Source organism: Ptychodera flava, chromosome 13, assembly GCF_041260155.1.
Source record: "Ptychodera flava strain L36383 chromosome 13, AS_Pfla_20210202, whole genome shotgun sequence".
Taxonomy (NCBI): domain Eukaryota; kingdom Metazoa; phylum Hemichordata; class Enteropneusta; family Ptychoderidae; genus Ptychodera; species Ptychodera flava.
In genome coordinates, this window is record NC_091940.1 from 11,619,083 (window position 1) to 11,646,530 (window position 27,448).

Genomic DNA, 27,448 nt, shown 5'->3' on the forward strand with positions numbered 1-27,448 from the left:
TTCGGACAAAGACGTGGCTTCAGTGATAACGTTCTATAGAGGAACACCTGCTTCAACTTCTGTAAAAAAAGTTTGTCCGTAGCATATTAAAGTACGCCATTTGCCAAGTGGTCTGTTAAGTATGGCACAGTCATATATCTCTTTTGACGATGGGTTTTAAGGTGCCTGTGAGTTCTTTCATTGATGGTTTCTTGCCATTACAATGTCTGTAAGCTTGGTCGTTGAGGTAAAATAGAGTGAGATGCCTTTAAAAACCAACGTTCGCAATCCCTGGAATCGCCTTTGTTCTAGTCTGTAAGAGGATTATAAATATGTGAATTCCATTGTAACCTGGTGGGTAAATTTTCTGATGAGACAATCTGGTGCCAACACAGGCAATTTATTAACCCCTTGACTACAAAGGCGAATGTATTCCTATATACCAGGCCCCTTATGTAAATATTGATAAAATCTTGGGTGTGGTCATTGCATGAACACTTCTTAGAGTAAAAATTAAGTAAGTACCATTAAACCATATATTTTCTGAATCAGCATGAAATTTTCCACTTTTTCATACATAAGTATTGTATTTACAGGTCACGTGACTTATCACATGACACATCATGTTACCAGAGTTGGAAAAGAATATGAATATTTGAAGCATCAGGAGGTGTTTTGAATCAATAAAGTGACGCAAATTTGAATACAGTTGCAAATCTCATGGCATTGTCTTTACATATATGTAATAATAACTACCCTTTACTTTATTTATATATGAACCTATTTAAGATTTTTCTTACAAAAGGTAGAGTAAATGAACCTCAAACATCAGCATCTGTCATGATTCTGTATTTGAAAATCAACACATTTTATACTTGTAAACACCTGCTTTATGTCTTCCTTGCAGAAACATACATCTAAAATGGTTATGATATATCAAAAAATAATTCACAATTATTAAAAAATATATTTTAGGGAACAAAATATCACATGACCAAACAAATGACCAGTAATGTGACCAGTCATATTGATAATATCGCTGCTATAAAATTTCACTGGCTTATAACAAAAATCTGTATTTCCTCTAGTTTCATTCACGAATATTGCTGTTAATAGAACATATTTACATATAAATCATTTGTTTTCAACAAAAAACATTTCATTTCATTATAAAAACAAACAATAAACATCTTCGCGATCGTCCGTACTTCTGAAAACTGTAAACAATCAGCACGACGCTTCTGTGATCAGCCTGACCTTTCAGGGTCGACGTCATGGGTCACGACATTTGCTTCCGGATTTTAGCCATACTCGGACGTATGGGGGCGCAATTACATTCAGGCCAGATCGGAATACATCAATCTTAGTCGCGCTGCGTGCCGACGCCGAAATTACGGGATTTTTAGCGACAAAAACGAAGCAAATAGGCCTACGCCTATTTAACTGTGCCGGATATTTCCGGCACTCAAGGTATATGGCAATTCAATATGGCGCCGGATATAGCCGGCGCCATAGGTAGTCAAGGGGTAAAACCTCCATGGCAGCTGCGCTAGTTGACGTCATAATTTATTCAAGTGTTATGTCTACCGTCACGTTTATGTCAAATCATGGTCTATAGTCAAATAGTAATTAAATGGATACTCGTCATTTCATTTGAACAATATTTTACCATTTTCTGTTCACTCAAATACATTTACAATCAGACTATTGATTGTTTTCATTTAATTTATCGGCCTCAATATTAATTAGTAATATTGACAGATTTGCTATAGTATTTATCGGTAAAATTGAACCATTGAGCTGTTAAAGAACACTTAGGTCAAAAATAATGGTTCTGGTCCTTGACATTCAACAAAAGTGATTCGACGACGCGCTTTTTTCTTCTTTTTCTTTCCTTCTTTTTTATTCCTAACAATGCTGGTTTGACAATATACATGCAATAATTATTCTTTTATCACTGGCTGTATAATACTTCAGTTTTCATTTTAGCATTTTAGGACATGCAAATCAAGGACATAAATATACTGATTAGAATGCCCCCCCCCAATAAGACATGACGAGCAGGTTCTGAAATGACGCGCGATGACTAAAAACAATTTTTTGGCATTAATTTTCTTCAGCTTTAACCATCTGTTCCCATCGTTGCGTTAATTCTACAAAAGTATAATATCAGTATCTCATAAAGAATCAACCTATAAGCCAAAACAACCTAGAAGTCTTAAATATTTACAATTTGACAAAAATGTCATTTTGTTATCTCTACTACTCCGAAATAAATGGCAGTAAATGCCATTGTCAGAATTTGGGTGATATCGAGTCGATTTCGCTCTTCTGTTTTTTGTTGTGTTGGACCTGAATTACAAGTGTTACATTTGCACATAGAAAATGTATTGTATATTGTGTGTATGCGTTAATGTCAGGTGAATCATCTCTAACTACAGTAAACAAATTAAGGACAGAACCTGTCGTTTGTCAGTAACAGTATCAACTAGCATTGGGATGGTAGGTGTGACTTCTGTAGGTGTAGGGACATACGTTTATTGACTAGTCGTGTCTGTCTTCAGTGTTGCCATTGCATCATGGTATCATTGCCATCGCTGCTGTAAACTTTATCTGTGTTATGCTGGTGATATCCTGTCAACTGAAATTATGCAGAGTTTGTCAGCCATTGCTTTGACTCAACGGACTGCGTGGCTCCAAAGACAAGTTAAGGTCAACATACACCCATGGCCACTTTACTGTTGATTAAGCCTACTTGATAGAGTCAGAAATTCTGCGTATATAAAGACAAAACAGACCCTGCCAAGGGTTGTAAATGAAAGCTAACGATTGGCATCCTGTGTTAAAAATTGAGACACAATATACAACTGCTACTGTTAAGTTATGTTATATTTATTTATTAAAGTGTATAGTATAATGTCAGTATCTCATAAAGGATCAACCTATAAGCCACCTAGAAGTCTGAAATTTTTACAATGTGTGGTCTTAAACAGCTTGGTTGCCACACCCAGCCCCAAGGGCTTACAAGACACTGAAACAGTAAACAAAGTACATAGATATGAATAGCTCGAAATGTAATTTAAGTATAAGAAGCTTCTTGTCTCATTGAAAATGCATGATAGACATAGGATGCCAATACGGATGGCATGTCGCTCATTAGAAATTTGAGTTTCTGTTGTACATCAAATGAATCAACTACAGAGCCCAAGTTTCTGGCTTTAGAGAACAATTGTTTCCTAATAACATTGTAAAGTGTGCAATCAAAAATAAAATGGAGCTCATCTTCTACTACATTTGGACAAAAATCACATAGTCTTTCCTCTTTAGGCACATTCGTGTAACGCCCAGTTTCAATTTTCAGAGGTAAGATACCAACTCTCAATTGTGCTAAAAGTGATCTTTTTGATCTAGAAATGGGAAATCATAATTTCTTTATTCCATATTCCGTCTTAAACATCAAATATGTACGCAGTTTGGGCTTTTCACTCAGTTGAGATGTCCAGTTACTAATATACAACGTTTTTAATGCATCTTTAATGACAGGAATACTACAAGCCTCTAAATTACCAAATTTTTCCTGCAAACCAATCCTGAAAATAAATCAAACATATCTTTAGCCCAGTTTTTATATTTTAAACTGATATCCCAAGTAAAAACTTGCTTAATCATGTTGTTATCAGGCATAACTGCTAATCTATTCCAGAGTCTTACCATGTTCAATTTATTCCTCAATAGACAAGGGTCCCAACCCAAGTCTCCATTTATAGCAAGTATAGGGGCAAATTTGTGGACGCAAAGAAAATATCTAATCGCTCTGTTTTGAATTGACTCACATTTTGAAGAGAAACGGTAGCCCCAAGTTGCAGAACAGTAGTCTAAAATTGGAGTAATACCAGAATGAAATAGAGTTGTAAAAGTGTTATATCTAAAATCCTTAAACATGTGTATCTTAGAAATAACTGATCCGAAAGCTCTACCTGAAGCACTTGCTTGGGTTTCAGCAGTCACTACAAAATTTAAGAACTGATCCAAAACTAAACCCAAATATTTATACTGAGAAACTACGTCAAGATTTGTACCACCAAAGTGAAAAATAAAGTCTGTTTTCATTTGTCCCATATTTCGAAAGTGAACAATTTGTGTTTTGGACTTGTTCATCATCATACACCACCTTTTGCACCAATCTTGTAGATGGTCAATCATCTTTTGTAAATTTTTCTCATTTTCAGCAAGCATAGCAATATCATCGGCATACAACAGAATATCAATTAATGAGTTACCAACTGGGATACCTAAAGCTATATCGTTAATCTCAATTGTTAAATCATCAAAAGTAGAAAAAGCGTTGGGGAAAGTACATCACCTTGTCTGACTCCATAAGCTGTTGCAAACCAAGAAGTAAGGTTTCCGTTACATTAATACATGATAAAGAGTTACAACACATACTTCTAATAGACTCATAGAACCTCCCATTAATATTATTTTGCAACAATTTATAGAACAGTAAGTCCCTGTCAACCCAATCGAAAGCCTTTTTCATGTCAACAAAAACAGAAAAAGTTGGTAAATTTTGAACTTTTCTATTTCATATAATAGATATAAGTATATAAATATAGTCAAGACAAGTTCTTGTTTTTCTGAAACCATTCTTTTCGTCAACTATAATTTTTTCTAAATCAAGGTATTTCGTTAATCTATTATTTAAAATACCAGAGTAAAGCTTACTAATGTCGGACAATATACTGACCCCCTTGTAATTTAACGGGACACGTGGGTCAAACAGAGAACGTTTTTGGGATGGCATTGATTACTGCCTTTCCCCACTGTGAGGGCACTCTACCAGAAGTAAAACAAAGTTGGAAAAGGCTATGAAGAATCTTAATCGCATGATCATTCTTTAAGATCTCGTATGGGATTTTATCTGGACCAACTGCCTTTGTTGCATTTAGAGCGATTAACAACGCAGAGAACTTCTTGTAAAGAAATATCACTATTCAGATACACATTAAGACTTGCATTATTTGTTAGATACATTTGTTCACACTGAGCTTTAGCACCGATGATTTTTGTATAAAAAGAATCATCGAAAGTCGATTCATTCTCGATATCAGATAAATTATACAATCCCTCAAAATCACCTTTCCATTTATGTAAAACAAAATTAATATCATTAATTATCATACTATCGTCACCATAAACTTCAGAAGGAATGCCCTTCTTACACCTAGGTCCTAACTTATTAATTTGGTTCCAAAATTCTGTTGGATTTGACGCATTTAAATATTCTATATTAGACATCAACTGACGATGATATTCTCTCTTGGCAGTTTGAACAATTTTATCAAACTTTCTTCGTGCTGTCAAAAACTCGTGTTTCAAAACTAGACCAACTCTTTTATAACAATGACTATTGAGAAATTTACGTTCCTTTTCCCTTAAATCTTTCCTAAAACTGGAAAGTTCACTCGACCAGAATGGTTTGGACGTTTTACGTTTTCTAGAACAAGTAGAAAACTCTCGATAATCAAGTTTCGAGTCCATTTCATGAAAATTACACTGACAGAGAGAATCATACAAATCATCAGTGACATATTGATTTTGTTGGCTAGCTTGTATAGTGTCCACGATTTGAATTATGGCATGCCTATAAATATCAGAATCAGGAAATTAGGTGGGATACTTGAAATATTGTACTTTCTTTGTGTTGCTTCACTAGTGGAATCAGACATATTTGAAGACGCTTTATACATGCAAGCCTCGCATGTTGAAAACACAATAGAAAGAACAGAATGATCTGGAACTGCACGATCACTTAGAAGTCCTTGCAAATTAAAACAATCAATCAACTGAGATACTGATAACACTTTGAATTCCTTACAATACTCAATATTGTTGTGCGGTAGAATATAAAATAGTCAACTACCGCTTTATATCTATGAGAAATTGAAGTAAAATTATCATTGGCAGGAGTAATCCTACCATTCACAATACACATTTTGATGTCTTTCAAAAACTCAATAAGGCTTTCTCCATGGTTGTTGACAGTATGGTCGATACAACATCTTTCCCCTATATTATCAATATATCTGGTTTATAATCTAGCAATGAACCAACTCTGACATTTAGATCACCACAAATAATAACATTATCAACATCGGAATTTAAAAAAAGCTGACAAATTAAATGACTAAAGAAAGAAGTTCAATCTCTACCCAAGTAGAATTCTCGGGTGACAAATAACAAGTAAACACCAAAAAACTATAATCTGTAAACTTGTTGATAAATTTGAGACCGAGTATCCCATCACGACCTTTGTCAATGATGGACACAGAAAATGAATTGAACAACGAGTTCTTTACAAGGATACCGACACCACCAGATGCGCGAATGGCATTCTTATGCACAGCTGGTGTATTGAAACCAAACCAGGTGTGCCCATCGATTTCAATGGTTTCGTCTCTTTTCAAGTGAGTCTCGTTCAGACAAAAGATATCCGATTTCTGACATAAAATAATGTTTTCCAGTAGTTCTTTATTCTTTGCAGTCCAAACGTTAATGTTCCACTGAGAAATTTAAATCAGTGACCCCAGGGGCTGGTTCACTCCTCATCCGTCTTGGTCGCCGTTGGTTTCGCGTTCGCGTCGTTGTTCGGGTTCTTCTTTTTCAATAAACGCCCACTACCGGTAAATCTATACTTATCACCTCCTGGAATATCTTTTAATATAGATTTAAAGTTTAATTCGATTAAACTTTCAGCGTGAGATTTCAAAGAGCGAATGTACACTCGAGACTAAGGTCTCTTAGATCTCAAAGCAGTTTTAACTCGCAATACCTTGACTTTTGAGTCAACGCTATCTAGCTGTACTTTAATAAGACCGGGGCGGTCATCTCGACTCTTCATCCATAAGGACTTGGTTACCTGAACATCTTGTACCTCTAGACCGCTGCTAATCAGCTCAGACACTTTCACCGATAAAGCATGGTCGTCTGCTGGAAAATTACTGACGATTATAGACCCGTCACAATCAAATACTGACATATCATCAGAAATACCAGCTACTAGTTAAAACCTCTACGCGATAATTAGTTTATTTATTTTATGATATAGATCACTGCTATAGAATCACGAAACTTGTGTGTCGCGTGCAGACACTGTGTCTTGGGAAATTGAAATCAACTCCACTGATTTTCATACTAAGTTGTCTGCACAAGGCTTGCACTTGTACATGGACCAGTGTATGGCCGCTAAAGTTAAATTGTATCTAATCTTTAACACATGGTGCAAATTTTACAACCTCCTCCCAATAGAAGCTGGATTTGCGTTTGTACAAACATAATTACTGACTGCATCAAAAGTGGCCACAGGTGTATCTCAATCTTGAACATATTGTGTCAATTTTACAACCCCACATAGAGCCCGATTTGCCTAGTGTGTCGCGTAGAGACACTGTGTCTGGGGAAATTGAAATCAACTCCACTGATTTTCATACTTAGTGGTCTTAACAAGGCTTGCACTTGTACATGGACCAGTGTATGACCGCTAAAGTTCATTGATGGTTTCTTGCCATTACAATGTCGGTAAGCTTGGTCGTTGAGGTAAAATAGAGTGAGAGGCCTTTAAAATCCACCGTTCGCAATCCCTGGAATCGCCTTTGTTCTAGTCTGTAAGAGGCTTATAAATATTTAATAGCCTTTTGTTTTCCATTGAAATTGTAACCTGGTGGGTAAATTTTCTGATGAGACAATCTGGTGCCAACACAGGCAATTTATTAATCTCCATGGCAGCTGCGCTAGTTGACGTCATAATGTATTCACATGTTATGTCTACCTTCACTTTTATGTCAAATCATGGTCTATAGTCAAATAGTGATTAAATTGATTGTTTTCATTTAAAATACCACTGCGGAGTTGTATCGGCCTCAATGTTAATTAGCAATATTGACAGATTTGTTATAGTATTTATCGGTAAAATTTAACCATTGAGCTGTTAAAGAACACTTTGGCCAAAAAATGGTTCTGGTCCTTGACATTCAACAAAAGTGATGCGACGACGCGTTTTTTCTTTCCTTCTTTTTCTTTCTTTCTTTTTTATTCCTAATAGTGCTGATTCGACACTCTTCATGCAACAATTATTGTCTTTTATCACATGAACTGGCCCGTATCTCCACCTGTGTGACGTACACCAGCACAGATAAGAAATCCATATTACCCCTGTTGTACGTCATCAACCGGAACTTTTTTCCTGCAATGGTACCGTTCGTACATGCACGTCGCAACACAGACCGATTTGTCGTGATCGATGCCGTGCTCCCGGCCGTGCTCATGGAATTTTGACAAAAAGGTGACCCGATAAATCCAGATATGGAAACATAGAAGGCATGCCCAACGAAATTCCAAGTCGCTAAAGCTTTAGCTATTCCCAAGAATCGAATGAAGATACCATCGATCATTTGGCTCAGTAACGTCACTGCTCCAGTCGTAAGGCTCAATGTGCATGTCGCGTCGTCGTACCTGGCGATCGCCAAGCGACGTCGTACCTGGCGATCCCGGTTGGCGATATCGATAAACCCTAAAGATACACCTCAACGAAAGTTCAACTTAATAAATGAGTACCGTATAATCTTCGGGAAAGCGACATAGAAGGCACAAGCATAAAGTCATTCGACGAACAACGATAAATTTCCTTCATCGCACAAATTATTCCGTCGTTTGTCGATCGAGATAAACCTGCAGCGGAAGGCTGTAGTGAAGACATATAAAGCTGTCGACCTGTAGCCCTAACTCTGCAGTGCAGCGCTGTAGAATCCGATTTATTTCGAAAGTTGACTCGGACAACACTCACAACAGAACAGAGTTCCCATCAAGTAACAAAATTGAGATGTACCTACGGGCGATACGTGTCACAGCCCCGGGTCACAGCAAACATCAAAGTCCATAACACGAAAACATTGACGACTAAGCTGAGATGGCCACCGGCGCGGCGGAGACCGGTGACGTACGCGTGTACGGCAGTGCCCACAACAACAAGCGTACACTCTGTGTGTCATCGATCTGAATCTTTCGGGCTCGCCAAGGTCGTAAACTTGTGATATTTTAAAAGCCACAGCATCTCTAAGAATGATAACGACTGTTTCGATAGTGTCATTGTATTAACTTCATAAATATAATTGTAAATATTCTAAATAACTCAAAATACTATGGCTATCCGTCGGTAGCACGGTACGGTGAAAGCTATGATGATGGCAGACTTGCCTTGGCATCGCTCCAGCGCGAGACGATGATTGACACGCGCACGTGACCGAATCGGGATGTCTGATTGGTGGAGATACCTTTCGCTGTAGCGAAATTTCAGCTTAATCGGATTTATGAATGAAAGTATACCTGTAAACATCTGCACATCTCCTGGGTGACGGGCCGCTTTACTCGTTAAATGAAAGTAATCCGCGTAAATAAAACACAAAATCGCGATAAAATCATGCAATTGTTGAAATGATTTTGATCCATCCACATCAAAGAAAAATAAGAAGACTGTTCATGTGATAAATGTATAATCCCATGGAATTTTTCTCTGTTTGACGTCATCGTATACTCGTGTTTTTCGCGGAGCCGCACAACTTCTCGCCTTCGGCTCGAAGTTGTACGGCTCCGCGAAAAACACTCGTATACGATGACGTCAAACAGAGAAAAATACCATGGGATTATATATAATTATCACTTGCTGCCTAATACTTCAGTTCTCATTCTAGCATTTTAGGATATGCAAATCAAGGATATACCTGTACTGATTAGTATGTTTCCCCGCCCAAATAAGACATGACGCGCTGGTTTTGAAATGACGTGCGCGATGACCAGAAACAATTTTTTAGCCTGAATTTTCTTCAGCTTTAACCATCTGTTCCCATTGTTGCATTGATTCTACAACAAGTATAATATCAGTATCTTATAAAGAATTAACCTTCAAGCAAAAACAATCTTGACGTCTTAAATTTTTACAATTGGACAAAATTGAAAATATCATTTTGTTATATCTACAACTCCGAAATAAATGACAGTAAATGCCATTCTATCGTCAGAATTTTGTGATATCGAATCGATTTTGCCTTTCTGCGTTTTTTTGGTGTTAGACCTGAATTACAAGTGTCATACGCTTTCTGAGATAAAATGGACAACATTTGCACATAGAAAATGTATTGTATATTGTGTGTATGCGTTAATGTCAGGTAAACCATTTCTAACTACAATAAACAAATTTAGGACAGAACCTGTCGTTTGTCAGTAACAGTATCAACTAGCATTGGGACGGTATGTGTGACTTCTGTAGGTGTAGGGACATACGTTTATTGACTAGTCGTGTCTGTCTTCAGTGTTGCCATTGCGTCATGGTACCATTGCCATCGCTGCTGTAAACTTTATCTGTGTTATGCTGGTGATGTCCTGTCAACTGAAATTATGCAGAGTTTGTCAGCCATTGCTTTGACTCAACGGACTGCGTGGCTCCAAAGACAAGTTAAGGTCAACATACACCCATAGCCACTTTACTGTTGATTAAGCCTACTTGATAGAGTCAGAAATTCTGCTTATATAAAGACAAAACAGACCCTGCCAAGGGTTGTAAATGAAAGCTAACGATTGGCATCCTGTGTTAAAAATTGAGACACAAGATACAACCGCTTCTGGTTAAAACCTCTACGCGATAATTAGTATATTTAGGCAACACAATTTTATGATATTGATCACTGCTATAGAATCACAAAACTTGTGTGCCGCGTGCAGACACTGTGTATGGGGAAATTGAAATCAACTCCACTGATTTTCATACTTAGTTGTCTGAACAAGGCTTGCACTTGTACATGGACCAGTGTATGACCGCTAAAGTTCATTGATGGTTTCTTGCCATTACAATGTCGGTAAGCTTGGTCGTTGAGGTAAAATAGAGTGAGATGCCTTTAAAAACCACCGTTCGCAATCCCTGGAATCGCCTTTGTTCTAGTCTGTAAGAGGATTATAAATATTTAATAGCCTTTTGTTTTCCATTGAAATTGTAACCTGGTGGGTAAATTTTCTGATGAGACAATCTGGTGCCAACACAGGCAATTTATTAATCTCCATGGCAGCTGCGCTAGTTGACGTCATAATGTATTCACATGCTATGTCTGCCTTCACGTTTATGTCAAAGCATGGTCTATAGTCAAATAGTGATTAAATGGATACTCGCAATTTCATTTTAACAATGTTTTACCATTTTCTGTTCGGTTATATACATTTACAATCAGACTATTGATTGTTTTCATTTAAAATACCGTTGCGGAGTTGTATCGGCCTCAATGTTAATTAGCAATATTGACAGATTTGCTATAGTATTTATCGGCAAAATTTAACCATTGAGCTGTTAAAGAACACTTAGGCCAAAAATAATGATTCTTGTCCTTGACATTCAACAAAAGTGATTCGACGACGAGCTTTTTTCTTCTTTTTCTTTCTTTCTTTTTTATTCCTAAGAATGCTGGTTTGACAATATTCATGCAACAATTAGTCTTTTATCACTGGCTGCATAGTACTTAAGTTTTCATTTTAGCATTTTAGGATATGCAAATCAAGAATATACCTATACTGATTAGTATGTCCCCCCAATAAGACATGCCAAGCAGGTTCTGAAATGACGCGCGATGACTAAAAACAATCTTTTGGCATTAATTTTCTTCAGCTTTAACCATCTGTTCCCATCGTTGCATTAATTCTACAAAAGTATAATATCAGTATCTCATAAAGAATCAACCTATAAGCCAAAACAACCTAGAAGTCTTAAATATTTACAATTTGACAAAAATGTCATTTTGTTATCTCTACTACTCCGAAATAAATGGCAGTAAATGCCATTGTCAGAATTTGGGTGATATCGAGTCGATTTCGCTCTTCTGTTTTTTGTTGTGTTGGACCTGAATTACAAGTGTTACATTTGCACATAGAAAATGTATTGTATATTGTGTGTATGCGTTAATGTCAGGTGAATCATCTCTAACTACAGTAAACAAATTAAGGACAGAACCTGTCGTTTGTCAGTAACAGTACCGACTAGCATCGAGATGGTAGGTATGACTTCTGTAGGTGTAGGGACATACATTTATTGACTAATCAGGTATGTTAATGCATGGGCATAGGCTTACTTACATGTAAAATCAGTTTGAACATACTTTTTAATCAGACATGGTCAGAAAATTGTGAAAATTGCCAAAAATGTTTCGCATTTGATTAAGTTGAAATTTATCATAATATATTACCTAAGTCAGGTCACGTGACCGAAATCTGTTATTTTCCGCCAAAATTGTATGTTGCAAATAACTGACATTCCAACCGTTAAACATCAAAATATTTAAAATATTATTACCAATTAATGTAAAGTGGGATGGGAACTTGTGTTACACTACTGGCAGATGCAAAATTATTGAATTTTGAATAACATTTCTTCACAAAAAACAACAAATACAATATTTTTGTTGTTTTACATGAATATTTTGAATGTCAGAAAGAAGTATAGATAAAATTTCATGAGTGCCATGTATTTTAAAAGAATATGATAGATGTTGTTTCCAAAAGAGCAGAGAAAATCAAGAAAATTTAACGGGTTACGGTTGGAATATTAAATTTAATAAAGACGTAAATTTTGGCGGGAAAATATCAGATTTGGTCACGTGACTCAACTTGTCAAGATTTAGGTAGACATTTTTTAAAAGAATTTGTCAATTTCAATAATTTGGCCCAATATCAATCAAATCTGGTGGTTTTTAAAGATAATTGACCATTTTCTTACTTTTGGCTTGATGGGTACAAACACCCATGCATTAACTTACTTGAGTAGTCGTGTCTGTCTTCAGTATTGCAATTGCATCATGGTATCATTACCATCGCTGCTGTAACCTTTATCTGTGTTATGCTGGTGATATCCTGTCATCTGAAATTATGCAGAGTTTGTCAGCCATTGCTTTGACTCTACGGACTGCGTGGCTCCAAAGACAATTTAAGGTCAACATACACCCATGGCCACTTTACTGTTGATTAAGCCTACTTGATAGAGTCAGAAATTCTGCTTACATAAAGACAAAACAGACCCTGCCAAGGGTTGTAAATGAAAACGCATGATTGGCATCCTGTGTTAAAAATTGAGACACAAGATACAACTGCTACTAGATAAAACCTCTACGCGATAATTAGTTTATTTAGACAACACAATTTTATGATATAGATCACTGCTATAGAATCACAAAACTTGTGTGTCGCGTGCAGACACTGTGTATGGGAAAATTGAAATCAAGTCCACTGATTTTCATACTGGCACTTGTACATGGACCAGTGTATGGCCGCTAAAGTTTACAACCCCCTCCGCATAGAGGCTGGATTTGCGTTTGTACACACATAATTACTGACTGCATCAAAAGTGGCCACAGGTGTATCTCAATCTTGAACACATTGTGTCAATTTTACAACCCCAGATAGAGCCCGATTTGCCTTTGTACAAACAGAATTTCTGAATGCATCAGGTGGTATAAAGTGGCCACAGGTGTAACAGTCATCCATCAACTTTTAGTTGGCCGGCCTGCCATACATAAATCATTGTAACCAATCTGACATCATCTCGGACCGTAAAATACTTTCTGATATCTTTATAATAGTGTGAAATATAATATTTATTTTTAATTACTATTTTCGTTCGTGTACTGACCAATATAGGTCTCAGACCAATAACATTTCTCCCGTTTTTCTGACGAATGTCACAAGGTCTAGCAAAAATTCATTACAACTGCTTTGTTAATATGATTAGTCACGGAAAAATGTTACGCCCTAAACTATTGTAAGCTGTGTTACTGAGCACATGCGCATTCAGATGACAAGAGAGGACAACACGAATGCATTTCAGTATTGCATCCCGATTTTCTTGTTTGATCGTTTACAGTTGTGGAAATGGTAAGACTAAATCGTGCTGGCGTTGGATTTGCTACAATTCTTTTCCTTTTCGTCTTGTTGCAACTTTTCACCAGACATGAAGAGACACTGAAAATCCATGGCTCGCGAAAGTTAACAAAGCCTTCCAGAGAGAAGATGAATCAAACGTCAGGTGGTACGTACTCTTCCGTTATATACTTCATTGAACACAGTGGTATCGAGATCTATAGTCAGCACCTTAAGTATATAAATGACGTCATCTATGCTTAATTATGGACACTTTTTTGTTCAAGCGACATCATATCCAATCTCATAAAAAGTCGCCTAAATTAACAAAGAAATCGCAGTGTGGTGACCTAATACAGAATTGAATTAAATATTATGGCCGGGGATGGGCCGGCAAATTCTTCCTGCGCGTCAGTCAAAATAAGTGAACCTCTACCCATTACACCAAAACATTGATGACAAAAATTTCATGACCCCGTTGCTTAAGTAAAGCTGCACACACAATCACCTCAGGAACGAGGGGGTTGATAGAATCCAAAAATAGAGGAATCTCAGATTTTTCAAATGACGGCCCCCTTACAAGCTCACAATGTGTTAACGTTCAAATTTCTTCTTCTGACTTGCTATGATTTTGAAATTCCCCTCAAAGGGATTGGACAGAAATTACAGGTGGATCGCAATTTCTTTGCGCAAACACGTGTGTACAAAATTTGATACTTGGATTTAATTGATAACCAGCTGTTGATAATGTTGATTCACAATACATGGTAGTCTATGATAAAACTGTGAATAATCTTTTTCCAATGAAAAATTTGCTATACTTGTGCATATATAGACATTGTATAATTAACATAATAGTACTTGATGAAAATATGATGGTTACAGGTGCATATTCTGTGTACGAGGAATTTGATTAAGGAATTTCACTGAAAATTGTCATTCACTATACATGGAAGTCTATTAGGAAGCTATGAATAGTTTTCCCAATAGAAAACAAGCTCAATCTGTGTATGTATGGACGTTTGATAATTCACTGTAATGTACTTTATCAGACTAAGGTGGTTGCAAGTGGATGTGCGCAAGAAATTTGATTTTGGAATTTCACCGAAATGTAGATTCACTGTACATGGTACTCTACGGGGAAAGTATGAATAATTTTTTTCTAATACATAACTACCTAACTCTGTGTATTTATAGACATTTGATAATCTTGATGTACTTTATTAGACAAGGGAGGTTAAAATGGATGTTTTGATAATCTTGATGTACTTGATTAGACAAGGGAGGTTAAAATGGATGTGGGTTCAATAAATTGGATTTTGGAATTTCATCGAAATGTTCATTCACTATACATTGGAGTCTATGAGAAAACTGAATAATTTTTTACAATGTTAAACTAACTTAATCTGGTGTTTGGCAATTGATACAAATGTATTTGATTCAAATAGGGTGTTTGAAAGTTAAGTTGTGGACAACAATTATGATATTGGAATTTCACCTAAAAGTATAATTTCACTTTTTATGGTACTAGTAGTCTGCAGGTAACTTAAATCTTTTCCCTGACAAAATATGTGAGTAATAGGAATTGTTCATTGCCCTCAGTGAGCTCGATTTACAATAAGACAGGCCTCAAAATTTCCAAGGCAATATGTTCATATGACAGATAATTACACTTTCGTTCAGATTTACAGTTACATGAATTCACAGAACGAAATCATGCAGCAAATCATTTTTATCTTCTTATACTTATGAAGATTACGTGACCCCTTTGTGCTGTTTGAAAAATACATGACCCCCCCCCCCTTGCAGTTTTCTAATTTAAGGTTACCCCCTGGCTTTTGCCAGCCCACCATCGGCCGTAAAAAACTAAACGCTCGCTAATTTCGCCATATCGGTGACGTCAACGACAGTAACACAGCGAACAATTGATTTCCGTATACCAGTGTCTAGGCCTAAAAGCTTCAGCTGGTATTTTAAAACCAGTGTTGCAGTAACAATGCCTAAGACGCGACTCACACAGAGAAGACCCATTTCATTTTGGAGGATGGGAACTCGGGGGCTTTGGGTGAAACAACTGGCGGAAATAGAAATTGGGAAAGTTGATCATTAACTAAAGGTGTTAATCCCAAGTGTACACTCACAAGCCAAAGGTTGTTGCGCTGTACTTTTAAATCAGTAGGGCATTCAAGGAGAAATAATTTTCCTAGACATATGGATCAGCTATTTGTGGTGGCACTGGCAGTTGTATTATTAAGTAAATCAGGAGGATTTATCAACAAGCAAAAACTTAGTGTTGGAAATGATCATTACTGTATTGTAGAAAATTATATTACAGCTTTGTTAATACTGGTGAATTTCATGACGTCATCCCCATATTATTTCTGATAATGTATTCGATTACATTATCGTGGCTCAGATGTTGTTTAACATCTACAAATTCTCTGATAATGGCAAAACTATAGAATATCAATGATGTACCCACTTTCGGCCGATGATGGACTCAAGCATCCTTGGCGCTCAATAATGTACTCCGCTTCGCCTTGCACTTTATTTTGTGCAAAGTTTCCTTTTGTCCATTTTGAACCGGGAGAGGATACATCATTGCGAAACTATACAACGCCATATCAAAACGACGTCTCATTTGGAGATTGGGCGGAGCGGTTTTGTCTTTGGCTTCTCCGCTAGGCGACTGGGTGTCGTAGGTTGTGAGTTTGAACCCGTTTGAAACCACCATATTGCTGGTGACAGTTTAATTTCCAAGCTTTGACATGAAAACGGATACATAGCATACTCTGTTCGCACTATGGACGTTATAAACAGGTTGGTTGTAAAACAACGATAGGACAAAGGAAACACCTGCAACAATTACTAAATTTTGTTTAATTTCATGTCCAGAGTCATTACAGAGAACAAACTCCATAAAACACTGCACAGGCGCAATGTGCTACAGCATACTTATCCTAATCAATTTGTTTTGCGATCAGATGAAATATTGTGGTTAGTTGGCCATGAATATGTTCAGAATGTTTCAGTTGGACATGTCAGACCCACTTTCCTTCAAGCTCGTTGTAAATTCGTGCCGTATCCATACTTGCATCTATTTGTCCCTTGATATATTTCAAAATGACTCACTCGGTAGTAATGGACCATACTGTTTGTCATTAGCAGTAATCATAATGCTGTAAGCCCTTTTGTTCTGTCTTGATACAAGTAGGCCTATAATGTTCCTAAAGTAGAGAGAGTGTCGACACATTGGTGTACGTACATACATTCATTCATTTCTTTCGTCGTACAAATAAATATGATCATCACATACGGGAGCAAAGAAGATTTTAGTCAATTTTATTTTTATTTGATTTGTTTGCTTGGGCTGATGGCCTTTTGCGATAAAATTAGATATATTAGTCGCGCCGGCGGCATACTGACAACGCACGCGCAAATCCACAAAATACTATGCGAGTAACCTGAAGTGTACCCGACTAAATTCTTGGGCCCCGCCATGTTTTTTGAGTGCTCGTAAATTTCCAAATACGAAACATGCGAAGTATTATTTTATAACATACCATTAATAAAATATATCTCTTTTATTAGCCAGTAAGTATTATTATCCACCTTGACACTGATACAAAATATCGTCACTATCACGCCTAAAAATACAAAAAGAGAGAAAACTGTCGTGCATATGAACGAGGGCATATGCAAAGAATGCTTGGTTTGAATTCTAGAAAAGCGCCCCCTGTGTCAATAACTAGATTCAAAAACTGCCAGTGTTTATAGACGGAACGCAAGTTTTCAGCTTGGATGTGGAAGTTGGGTAGTGCAGGTACTGTTGCAACGATAATGATGTCACAATACTACCCTAAGGCTTGTTAAACACAATAGGTTGTTATCATGGGAAAAAATTGCCAATTTTTGCACATTACAGAAAATCCATACCTGCACGATCTGACATCGTGTACGTCAACTGTTTTCATTGGAGGGTAATCTGAGCATAGTTGTCGTACAAATGTATATAACATGTAACAATTAATTCTATTTTATCATGAACCAATACAAATAACATTTCTAATCTTAACCCCTGGCGCGACACCAAGGGCTGAGCCCTATCGTGGAAACCTGAAGTGTTGACTCCAAGTCGTGTAGTATAGTATAGCATCGGCGATTTTCAACGATGACGTTGTTTACGCGTTCAAATATCGTTTCGCATAGTCGGAGCTATTATCATCTGAAATTCAAGATATAGTTGTAGCAAATATACTACCGAAATTATCGTAGATCTCAGCTTAGAAGCTTACGGTTGAGCCGTTTTAATTTGTACTTCAAATTGCATCGCTGAGTTTCCCTTTAAATCGCAACATTTTCTAGTGACTTCAAACTTGAATAAATGTAGCAGACGCAATAAAAATACCCTGCACAGCTAGGCTTATAGACACTATATAGCCATTGTTATTTGTGTTCCTGTACTCGGTGCATATGCGCCGTATCCGTTACCCTAAACCCCCCCCCCCGCTGCCGATGTGTACATGTAATTGTGAGTGTGTAAAACTCATACACAAAGTATGTTCGCAGTCGTGTACTTTATGGTGGCTGCCAGTCTCAGACAACCTGGAAGGCACTGTCATTTTTTTGAAATTCATTGAAACTTAAAGGCACGTATGGAAATGCACGTATTTATATACGCATTTACGCACGTGGGTTTGTTTGTACTGTGGGCAATTCGAATACCGGATTTAACCTTGGAGACCGCTTAAAAATCTACATGAATGAAAGTTTATGTTATTTCTACAGTGCGTAAAAGATTACATATCACATCACATGAACAGAATGAAGTTCAAAAATACGTCAAATATATTCATTACGGTGTAAAACTTAAAACCAAGCGAACAGTTTACCGTGACAACGTTATTTACGGACTTTCAAAATCTTGTTAACTGAAATCGATATCTTTACAGCAATGTATGACCAGAGTTCTATTGATTGCTCAGTACGATTGGCGGATCCTGATACCTTCCCGTTGGTACCGTTAATCAGTCCACCAGGTGCAGGCAATACGTGGTTACGTCATCTCATAGAACAAGCCACAGGGTTTTATTCGGGATCAGTCTTCCACGACAAGGACCTCTATGAAGGCGGTAAGTTAGGCAATTCTTTTGATACGTATTTTTCTTTCTCATGTGCGCCATTCTCAAGAAATATTTAAACTTGTAATATTGTCTGTGATAACGTTCAATTATAAAAATAAAAAAGTATAAAAAAATGTAGTCGCGAAACAATGAATTTTTCCAAGATAACAAAGAAACAAACGCTAAACAAACCATTTAGGCCGTTGGCTGGAGGGTCTACCGTGCATCCCCCATAAACCTACTTAAATGGGTATTTTTTGGTTCTTTAAAACCTGCCAAACAAGATAAAAGATGTTATGCACAACCTCTGTGGGGTGGTTTTTATGTTGCATCGCTCCATAAGGCGAAAAATGGGCAGGGGTAGGAAATATTATATCATCTGCTAGATTAATAATTTTTCACGAAATTATAAAGAACATATTACAGAAAGCTTAGACAAACTTCTTTACGGGAAGCATAAAGTTTAGTAAAATAAATTTGCGTATATAGAATTAGACGATTTTATGACGATTTGAATTTTCCTACCCAAAATACTATGTAACAATTGTGAGTTTCTGTTTATGAAGCAAACGTTTGACAGCTTCATGGGTTTAGATTGTTTAATCCTATATATCAAACAAGAGAGCAAGCATTAACATGAGTAATTTAACAATATGCTTCTTCTTTCGAGTGTTTTTTGAGATATAATAATAATAATAATAATAATAATAATAATAATAATTTATTTCTAAAGCGACAAACTCCGCAGAAGAAGTGATCACAGCCACTAAAAGATACATTACAGTAAGAAAATGGATAATTTATAAAAATATTGATAGAGAAATTTAAAAACGAGCAAAATCATAAAAAAGTCTAATCAATAGAGAAAGCCAACTTAAAAAGGTGTGTCTTAAGCGTACGATGAAAAGTAATAAAATTATTACAAGAACGAATGTTCACTGGAAGCTCGTTCCATAAAATTGGGGCTGCAGAACAGAACGCCCTATCACCATACTTTTTTGTCTTGGTCATGAATGTATTGAGTTTAAAATCGTTGGCAGAACGAAGTTCGCACCTTCTAAACATTTAAAAGTAAATTTAACATTTAAGTAAACATTTAAAAGTAAGAATTAAAATCTTGTAAATGATACGCTGGTGTACAGGTAGCCAATGTAGTTCCTGCAGAAATGGTGTTATATGATCAGAACGCTTTGACCGAGTTATAACTCTTGCTGCTACATTTTGAACTTGCTGAGTGCGATTAATCAAATACAGTGGTAAGTCATACAGCAAAGAATTACAAGAATCGATACGTGAGGAGACAAGCGAATAGATAAGTTGTTCAGTGGCAGATATGGATAGGTACTTACGAATGAGGGCAATGCGTCGAATATGGAACAAGGAAGAGCGACAAATATGACTGACATGAGTGAGACCGGAATCAAGAATGACGCCAAGGCTCTTTGGTTGACATTGGGTTGAAATCAGCGCATCACCTATACGAAGACTTCGCTCAAAATTTTAGAGAAAGTTACAAATTCTGTTTTATCATCATTAAGAGGTAGAAAATTTGAGGACATCCAGGCTCTGACATCTGAGACACAGGATTCAAGATTACTTAAAGTGACATGGTAATTTTCACGTCGAAAGGACATGTACAGATTTGAGTCATCGGCATAAAAATGATATTTACAACCATGACGAGCAACTACGTCGCCTAAAGGGCATGTGTAAACATTAAATAAAATTGGGCCAAGGACTGACCCTTGGAGTACACCTGTTTCCAGAGGATAATAGGGCGACTGGGTAGAATTAATGATTACCGCTAGTCTTCGATCGGAGAGATATGACTTAAACCACATCAAAGCATTATCAGAGACACCGAAACGATGGTGCAAACGCTAAAAAAATTCATGATTAACCGTATCAAAGGCGGCAGAAAGATCTAACATAACTAAAAATACATCCTGCTTAGAATCGAGTGCACATAAAATATCGTTAGTGACCTTTAGTAAAGCTGTTTCAGTAGAGTGTCCTTGTTTATAAGCCGATTTCAAGGGTTCATCTAAACAAAGATATGGGGTATCTTATGGGGCTACATATAATTTAGGGGTAAGGGGTCGATATTCTTTCCTGAAGGAATTAAACTGGCATTAAATGCTATACATCCTATATTTTAGAAAGACGAGATACTGATCTTTCTACAATATATTTGTTTTAGTAGAATAAGTATGAATAAAGAGAATTAGATGATTTAAAAATGATTTTTCTGGTCATTTAATATTTTATTACAGAAGAAAATTTCATAATTATTGTTTCCTTCTAGAAGCAAAGTAAAATAGAGTTATGAATTTTATTTACTAATTGCAATGTGCTGAAGTAGAAATAAACATTTATATCGAACTTCAAAAATGTGCTGTTTCTTTTACGTTGAGTCAACTTTCAGGTATCGCATAGGATAAGTTCTGTGCAGTGTTAAGGGTGTTACATCCACTGCTAGATTGAATTAACAAAAGCAAAATGCTGCGGAACATGATATACTGTTAAAAGTTTAGAAAACACTCTCTCTGAAAAAAAATTTCAGTTGTTGACTATCAAGATACATGTCATTTTGGTCATTAAGGCATAAATCCTGGACATTTTTCAATTGTTGCTTGTCCTCAACATTAATTTGCTAGTCTTTTGTGTGCGATGCAATAAAATTGTTTAAAATGATTGATATCTGATCTTGATATATGAGCTACCAGCTTACTTGTAGAAACGCCTTATTTGTGAGAAATGTATCGTGGTCAAGGAATAGAATTAACCATTAAATTAAGTTATTATCATGCGTAGAAGAAAGATGTTGTAAATGGTAAGTGTTATTGTAAAAGCAATCGATAAGAAACTTGAACCACACGTCAATTTTTACTTTATTCCCTGTTTGAATGATCACTGTCTGAAGGTAAAATAGTTTAAGGAGCCGGCATATCTGTTGAATCTTCTTCATCAGAGCTGTTTGCTTTGATGTTAAGGATGTCCGTTAGTTGAGCAGGTAAAATATGACCATAAATCAATAACGGTTCTACCTTTCCATCACTAGTTATCCAGTCGTGGCTACCGTTTGGTCTGGAACATGTGGTTCAGCTATATGAGCTCTATTCTTTATGTAGGCCTAATAATTTAACCGTTTCCTATGTTGTAACATAGCTTTTCTACATGGTGGAAGGCTTCTTCTGCACACGTTGTTTGAAGGATTGATACCTTATTAATCCGCAATTTTTCTGACAAGATGCAAAATCGCAGATCATCAACTTTTTTTCATGCGGTTTCTTCAGTACAGAGCACATGTAAATGCTTCCAATTCATCAATGAGATCATCCTGCAAAGTCCAGGATTTGCCTAATCGCTCATGTACCGAGCAAAATTGAGGTATCCCCTGAAAGCTTTTAATGGGTTTCACTTTCCCTATTCCTTTGAAGGCACTGATGATATGACATGAAGAGCCATCAATGCTGTGCAAAGTTCTCGCCCATAACCTTAGACAAGTTCACTTATGTCTATTAACCTTTGTTTATTTCGTGTGCCGAGAATCGTAACACCTTTAAATGTCATTGCATAATATAAAAGGATAAAGAATATGTCACTGTCTTGACTTTCGATTCTGTTGTAATTGTAGCCATTTTTTTTCAAAATTTGCTGTAAAGCTTGAATCTATTTCATCGTGGGTTAACATCAAATTTGTGATTTACACCCTCTTTGTTATATAGCCATCTTCAGAGGTTACCTGATATGCATGACCTTCCTGAATGAGTATCACATGTCTACCATGCAACTTGCTCGCAAAGTACGTTTTACTCCACACGTCACCCAAAACCTGAACGAACTGCCTTTCGTTTTTAACATTCGTCAGAAAGAGTTTACAATCTGGACGTTTCTTTTTGATATCACAATATCCATTTTCTTCAGCATCACATCGAATACTTTATTACTGCTTGCTTTGGGAATTTCCTTCATTAAATAGCAGTATGCATTTCCATCCAAGATAGCAAGAGTATCTTAATTTGGCAGTGGTACTGCATCTTTAATGTCTTTGGTGAGAAAGTTAGCACCTTTAGACATCAGCTTTTGCAAGAAAACCATCGGCTGTGCCAATACTTTTCGCTACTGGTGTAAGTGCTGTAAGTGGAAAGACATTAGTTCTTTCATATGTAGCTGCAGCCCCCGACTTTGGGCTATGACTAACAGCTGAAGAGCAACATTTCCTTGCCGTCTGCACTCTACCACTTTTCCTTTCTCGTTTGTCAGTTTTACTTTCTTGTTCACGTGTCCCATAATCTCCAATTTTAGACTTTTTACAGGTTCAAAAAGTTAAACTTCTTTTCAAGGCGATTTCTGATGAACTTTTCCATTGCTAATCTGCCAGCAGTGTCTCCTCTTAACACATCTGTTCTGATATCTGGTGGTAAAATAGCTCCTGATAAAATGCTTAGCATTCAACTTTGGCAATAATTGTTGAGAAGAATATCAGATAACGAGCATAATTCTGACTTTCAAAACTAAAAAGGAGATCAGCCATACAGAACAGACATTCTGTATACTGAAAATAATCATTAGTCTTTAAGCTAACTGCTTGCACTGGACTAAGAACAAGCCATACGTGGTCGGCATAGGACATCAAGTACTGAGTTGTTTTTCAAAGAGATACCTTTTGGAGTCTTTTCTCTGAACTTCATATAGCCATCGAGATTTTTGCTAATACCTTCTCCATGAATTTACCCATCAATTTTTGTCTTATCAGGGGAATAAATTAAATGGTCAAGTTTTTCAGAAGATGGTTGAGGCAGAAACTCGAACACTTGTTAATCATTTTCAGACTGTTTTGTTCTCAAAGAGCAATCTCTCAAGACTTTCCGTGAAAATCTTGTAACAGTGCATTGCCGTGCATAATGTTTACCAGTCAATACACCATTCAAAGCACTAGAACCTGCACCAACAAGTATATCAACAAACCCAGATCTATCGTATCTTCTTATAATCATCTTCACTACGCACAGGCAAAATGAAATATACCAATCAGCGCAATATGGTTCTTTTGTCTTGCAGGATTGTTCCGTAGGATCAGGTAGGCCTTCATGCACACACCTAGATAAAATGTTGTGATTGCTTGTTGTTGGCCAACTCAGCTTCATTTGTCGCTTGCTAAGCATATCTTAGGCATTCCTTAACTCTCTTGTAATCTGTTATTTTAGGTGTGGTGACAGGATATTTATCGATTCTTATTAAATTTGTTGGTCTCTCTCCATTTTGTGATATAAATTCTGCCCGACTGGGGACCTAGTGTCCTACAACGCTGCTTTTCATTCTAATTTAAAGCCAAACAAGGTTATTCCATGTAGCTTATCCAAAAGTTAGCAGATCCCTACATAATTCCACGTTTTAATATCAAAACTTGGACTTTTACGATGAATGATATATCTGTCTTGGCGGCTTTCGTGCGCTAAGTGTGGCAAAGCGTTCTCCGCTTCTTACCAATGAGATATCTTTGAGATATCTTTATAGTACCACCTCAATTTTCAGGCTCATCTTCAAGATATTGTTGTCTGCCAGTTCTGGCTCACTTATCTTATCCTATTTGAAGCTTTACTTTTAAATATTAAGCCCCTAAACATCATTTGGGTGTTGAGGCAGGGGGTCTGACCCCTCCCTCTACTCCCTAGGCTCTTGTATTGTAGCAGCCTTCTGGGAAAATCAGTCTAAGTAACAGCTGAAGTGAACCAACTCACGCAGCTTTTCTGGCATCTTTAAGAAGTACATGCCTGCAATGATGTTTCTCAAATCTTACAATTTCCAGGGTTTCTCGGTGAATTTGAAGACTATACGGCCGGCAACACTTTGACAGTTAAAGTACACAATGCCAAGCGTCTATCAAAAGTTTGCAAGGCCGCCATACTCCTTTTGCGCAATCCAATCGACGTCGTCATCGCTGAGAAAAACAGAAAAAGTAGCGACGGCCATGTTGGCGAGGTGACGTGGCAGAAAGACTCAAGAATGGACGAAGGTAAACAAGCTAAGCAACTTCAATTTCCTGGTACTTGCATGATAACTGTAAAATCATCTCAGTCTGAGCCCCACATTTCCAATTTTCACACTAAACATCACCTGATATATTCCCTATTAATTGTGCTTCTGCCGAGATAATTTGTAGCAATTATGTTAGTCGACAGTGTGTATCAGGTGCATATTTTTAATTTCTATCGGCAAGTCTCTTTTCCTTTCTGTCTTCAAATTATTCTTTCTTGGAATCACTCATTTCCGTTTACTCGTCCACACCCGAGATGTAGTACCATAGAGACATTTATCTATGTCTGTCTCTCATTTCAATACCTGTTTGGTATTATCAAAGGTATTCGCAAAATACTTGTTTGTTTGATATCTGAAGCCATTATTGAATACTAATGTGCCTGAATCAATTGATGAATAATTGGCACAAGGACAATATCATTACAAAATCATGTTCTGGAGCTTACTGGAAGAATGGAAACTTTGTAAAATTTGCCTGAGTCCATTATGGGCCGAGATCCTATTATTTATAGTTTTTGCTGTGCACGGGGATTTATAGATGTAGAAAACATCTGGGGCTACAATACTGGATAATCGGATATTATATCAGTGATAATCTGGGTTTGATAATATGAAATGTATGTCTGATATAAGACCGATGTTCTTGACTATCCTAGCCACCGTGCTTTCACATAGTGGATGGCCGTTTTGTCGCAAATCTTTGCAACGTTATGAGCAAAGAGGCAAACTCTTGTTTTAACTGGTTTTGTTTCAGTATGATTCAAAAGTGATGGGCGGCGACATGCACGTCTATAAGAAAATCATGGTGGCCACTCTGTTTAAGGGTTTCATATGAGAAGCCATTCATTATTCAGACATTGAGCTCCACTACCCAAGCACGTGTAAATTTTCACATATACTTTTTCAATGGATATGTCCTATACTTTAGACTGGCACCAATTCGCTTACTCTCAGCTTGAAAGATACCAACGCATTGTGCAAGACTTTTCGTATTTAACAGTACCAACCCTAGTTGTCCACTACGAAAATGTCAAGAACGATATGCTAGGAGAAGTCAAGCGGATTGTCGATTTTCTGAACATGACCGTGACTGAGGAAAGGAAAATCTGCGTGGAGAACAACGGAGAAGGTAAATTTCACCGACACAAGAGCAATGTCCGGACGCCTTACAAGGCATTTTCTGTTGAAATGATATGTGACGCTTTAACTTTGATGAAAAAGGTATCAAAGCTCATAGCTAAGAAAGGACACCAACCATTGCCATGCCAACAGGATCAACCAGTATCAAATTGTTATTTGGTTTCTAAAACTCTTTCATCAGTTAAACTTTGTCCATAGTCCCTTTAATTTGATGATGTAATTGTATTAAATATGACTCATCTAAGTGTTAGGCCATTTATAATGTTTATAGGTAAGCCTAACCTATTCATGGAATTATGTAAATATTCACGTCCTCTTTCTTTTTATGTAGATTTTCATAGTATGTATTTATTGATTGAACGGTCTGAAATTATATATTATTTCTCAGCATTTTCTTCGTTCAACGAAGGAAAATAAGAGGGACGTGAAAAATAAGTGTCACCACGAATCGAAGACGAGTGGTGACACGGTCATTGAATCTATCGAGCTTGACGATGAAAAGTGTGTGGGGCTAATACACTTTTGGCATGGCAAGCAAATGATTCTGGGTGTTTCTTGCAAAATAAAAAGGTTTTTTATCAAAACAGATATCACGTTTAAACTTTCGAACTATTTTTTGGAATAACATCGATACGACGTTTAAAGTTATCAGTCATTTCTACTCGATTGTGTCAGCGAGGAGCGCGGCCCTTACGTTCGAGTGCGGGGCAAATGTCAGACGATAGCTGGGACTAAGCGCACCTTTTGCGAACTTGTACGCCATTATTTTGTCACGTCGGTCTTTTCACCCGCTCCCGACTCTCGTTGCCATGCTAACGGAAACCATGGCATGCGACGAGCTTCAAGTTTCTCATTTACGAAATTTGTTCGCTCTAGAGGCGTTACACTCTTTTGTGTTCATTATTGTCATATAGTCTATGAAAAGAATTATTTAACGATACGGCTTTTGAAGGTGAATCGTGCGGCCTAGACGTAGAACTTGAGCTACCCTATTGTAGTTGAAAATAATTTATGGCATGAAAGTACTCTCGTATGTCGAAATGTTGGGCGGTCGGTTCTAGGTATACGAATACAAACCTCCATTTTGACGACAAAACTGAAACACAAGGACTCAAAATTTGCCAAATGGATGCATTTTGTCAGAATCTACTAATCGAGACCGCTTTTTTACTAAACTTTCTCATCATACACACATTTAAATCGCAGGAGAAATACAGGCC

The 27,448-nt window shown here is 36.9% G+C and overlaps 1 protein-coding gene across 1 annotated transcript; it reads left to right on the forward strand.

The window, feature by feature from the left end:
- Window positions 1-13,935: 13,935 nt before the first annotated feature.
- LOC139148675 (sialate:O-sulfotransferase 1-like) lies at window positions 13,936-26,816 on the forward strand. Its single transcript, XM_070720167.1, has 4 exons — window positions 13,936-14,092; window positions 18,876-19,055; window positions 24,859-25,065; window positions 26,017-26,816. Exons 1-4 carry the CDS (start codon window positions 13,936-13,938, stop codon window positions 26,424-26,426), a joined length of 954 nt encoding a protein of 317 aa, XP_070576268.1. The 3' UTR covers window positions 26,427-26,816.
- Window positions 26,817-27,448: the final 632 nt, after the last annotated feature.

Excerpts from the sequence above, each read along its gene's own strand:
- LOC139148675 (XM_070720167.1), top strand. The coding sequence starts at position 13,936 with ATGGTAAGACTAAATCGTGCTGGCGTTGGATTTGCTACAATTCTTTTC. Across the intron at positions 14,093-18,875 it reads GATGAATCAAACGTCAGGTG|CAATGTATGACCAGAGTTCT; the intron begins GTACGTACTCTT and ends ATATCTTTACAG. Across the intron at positions 19,056-24,858 it reads CAAGGACCTCTATGAAGGCG|GGTTTCTCGGTGAATTTGAA; the intron begins GTAAGTTAGGCA and ends TACAATTTCCAG.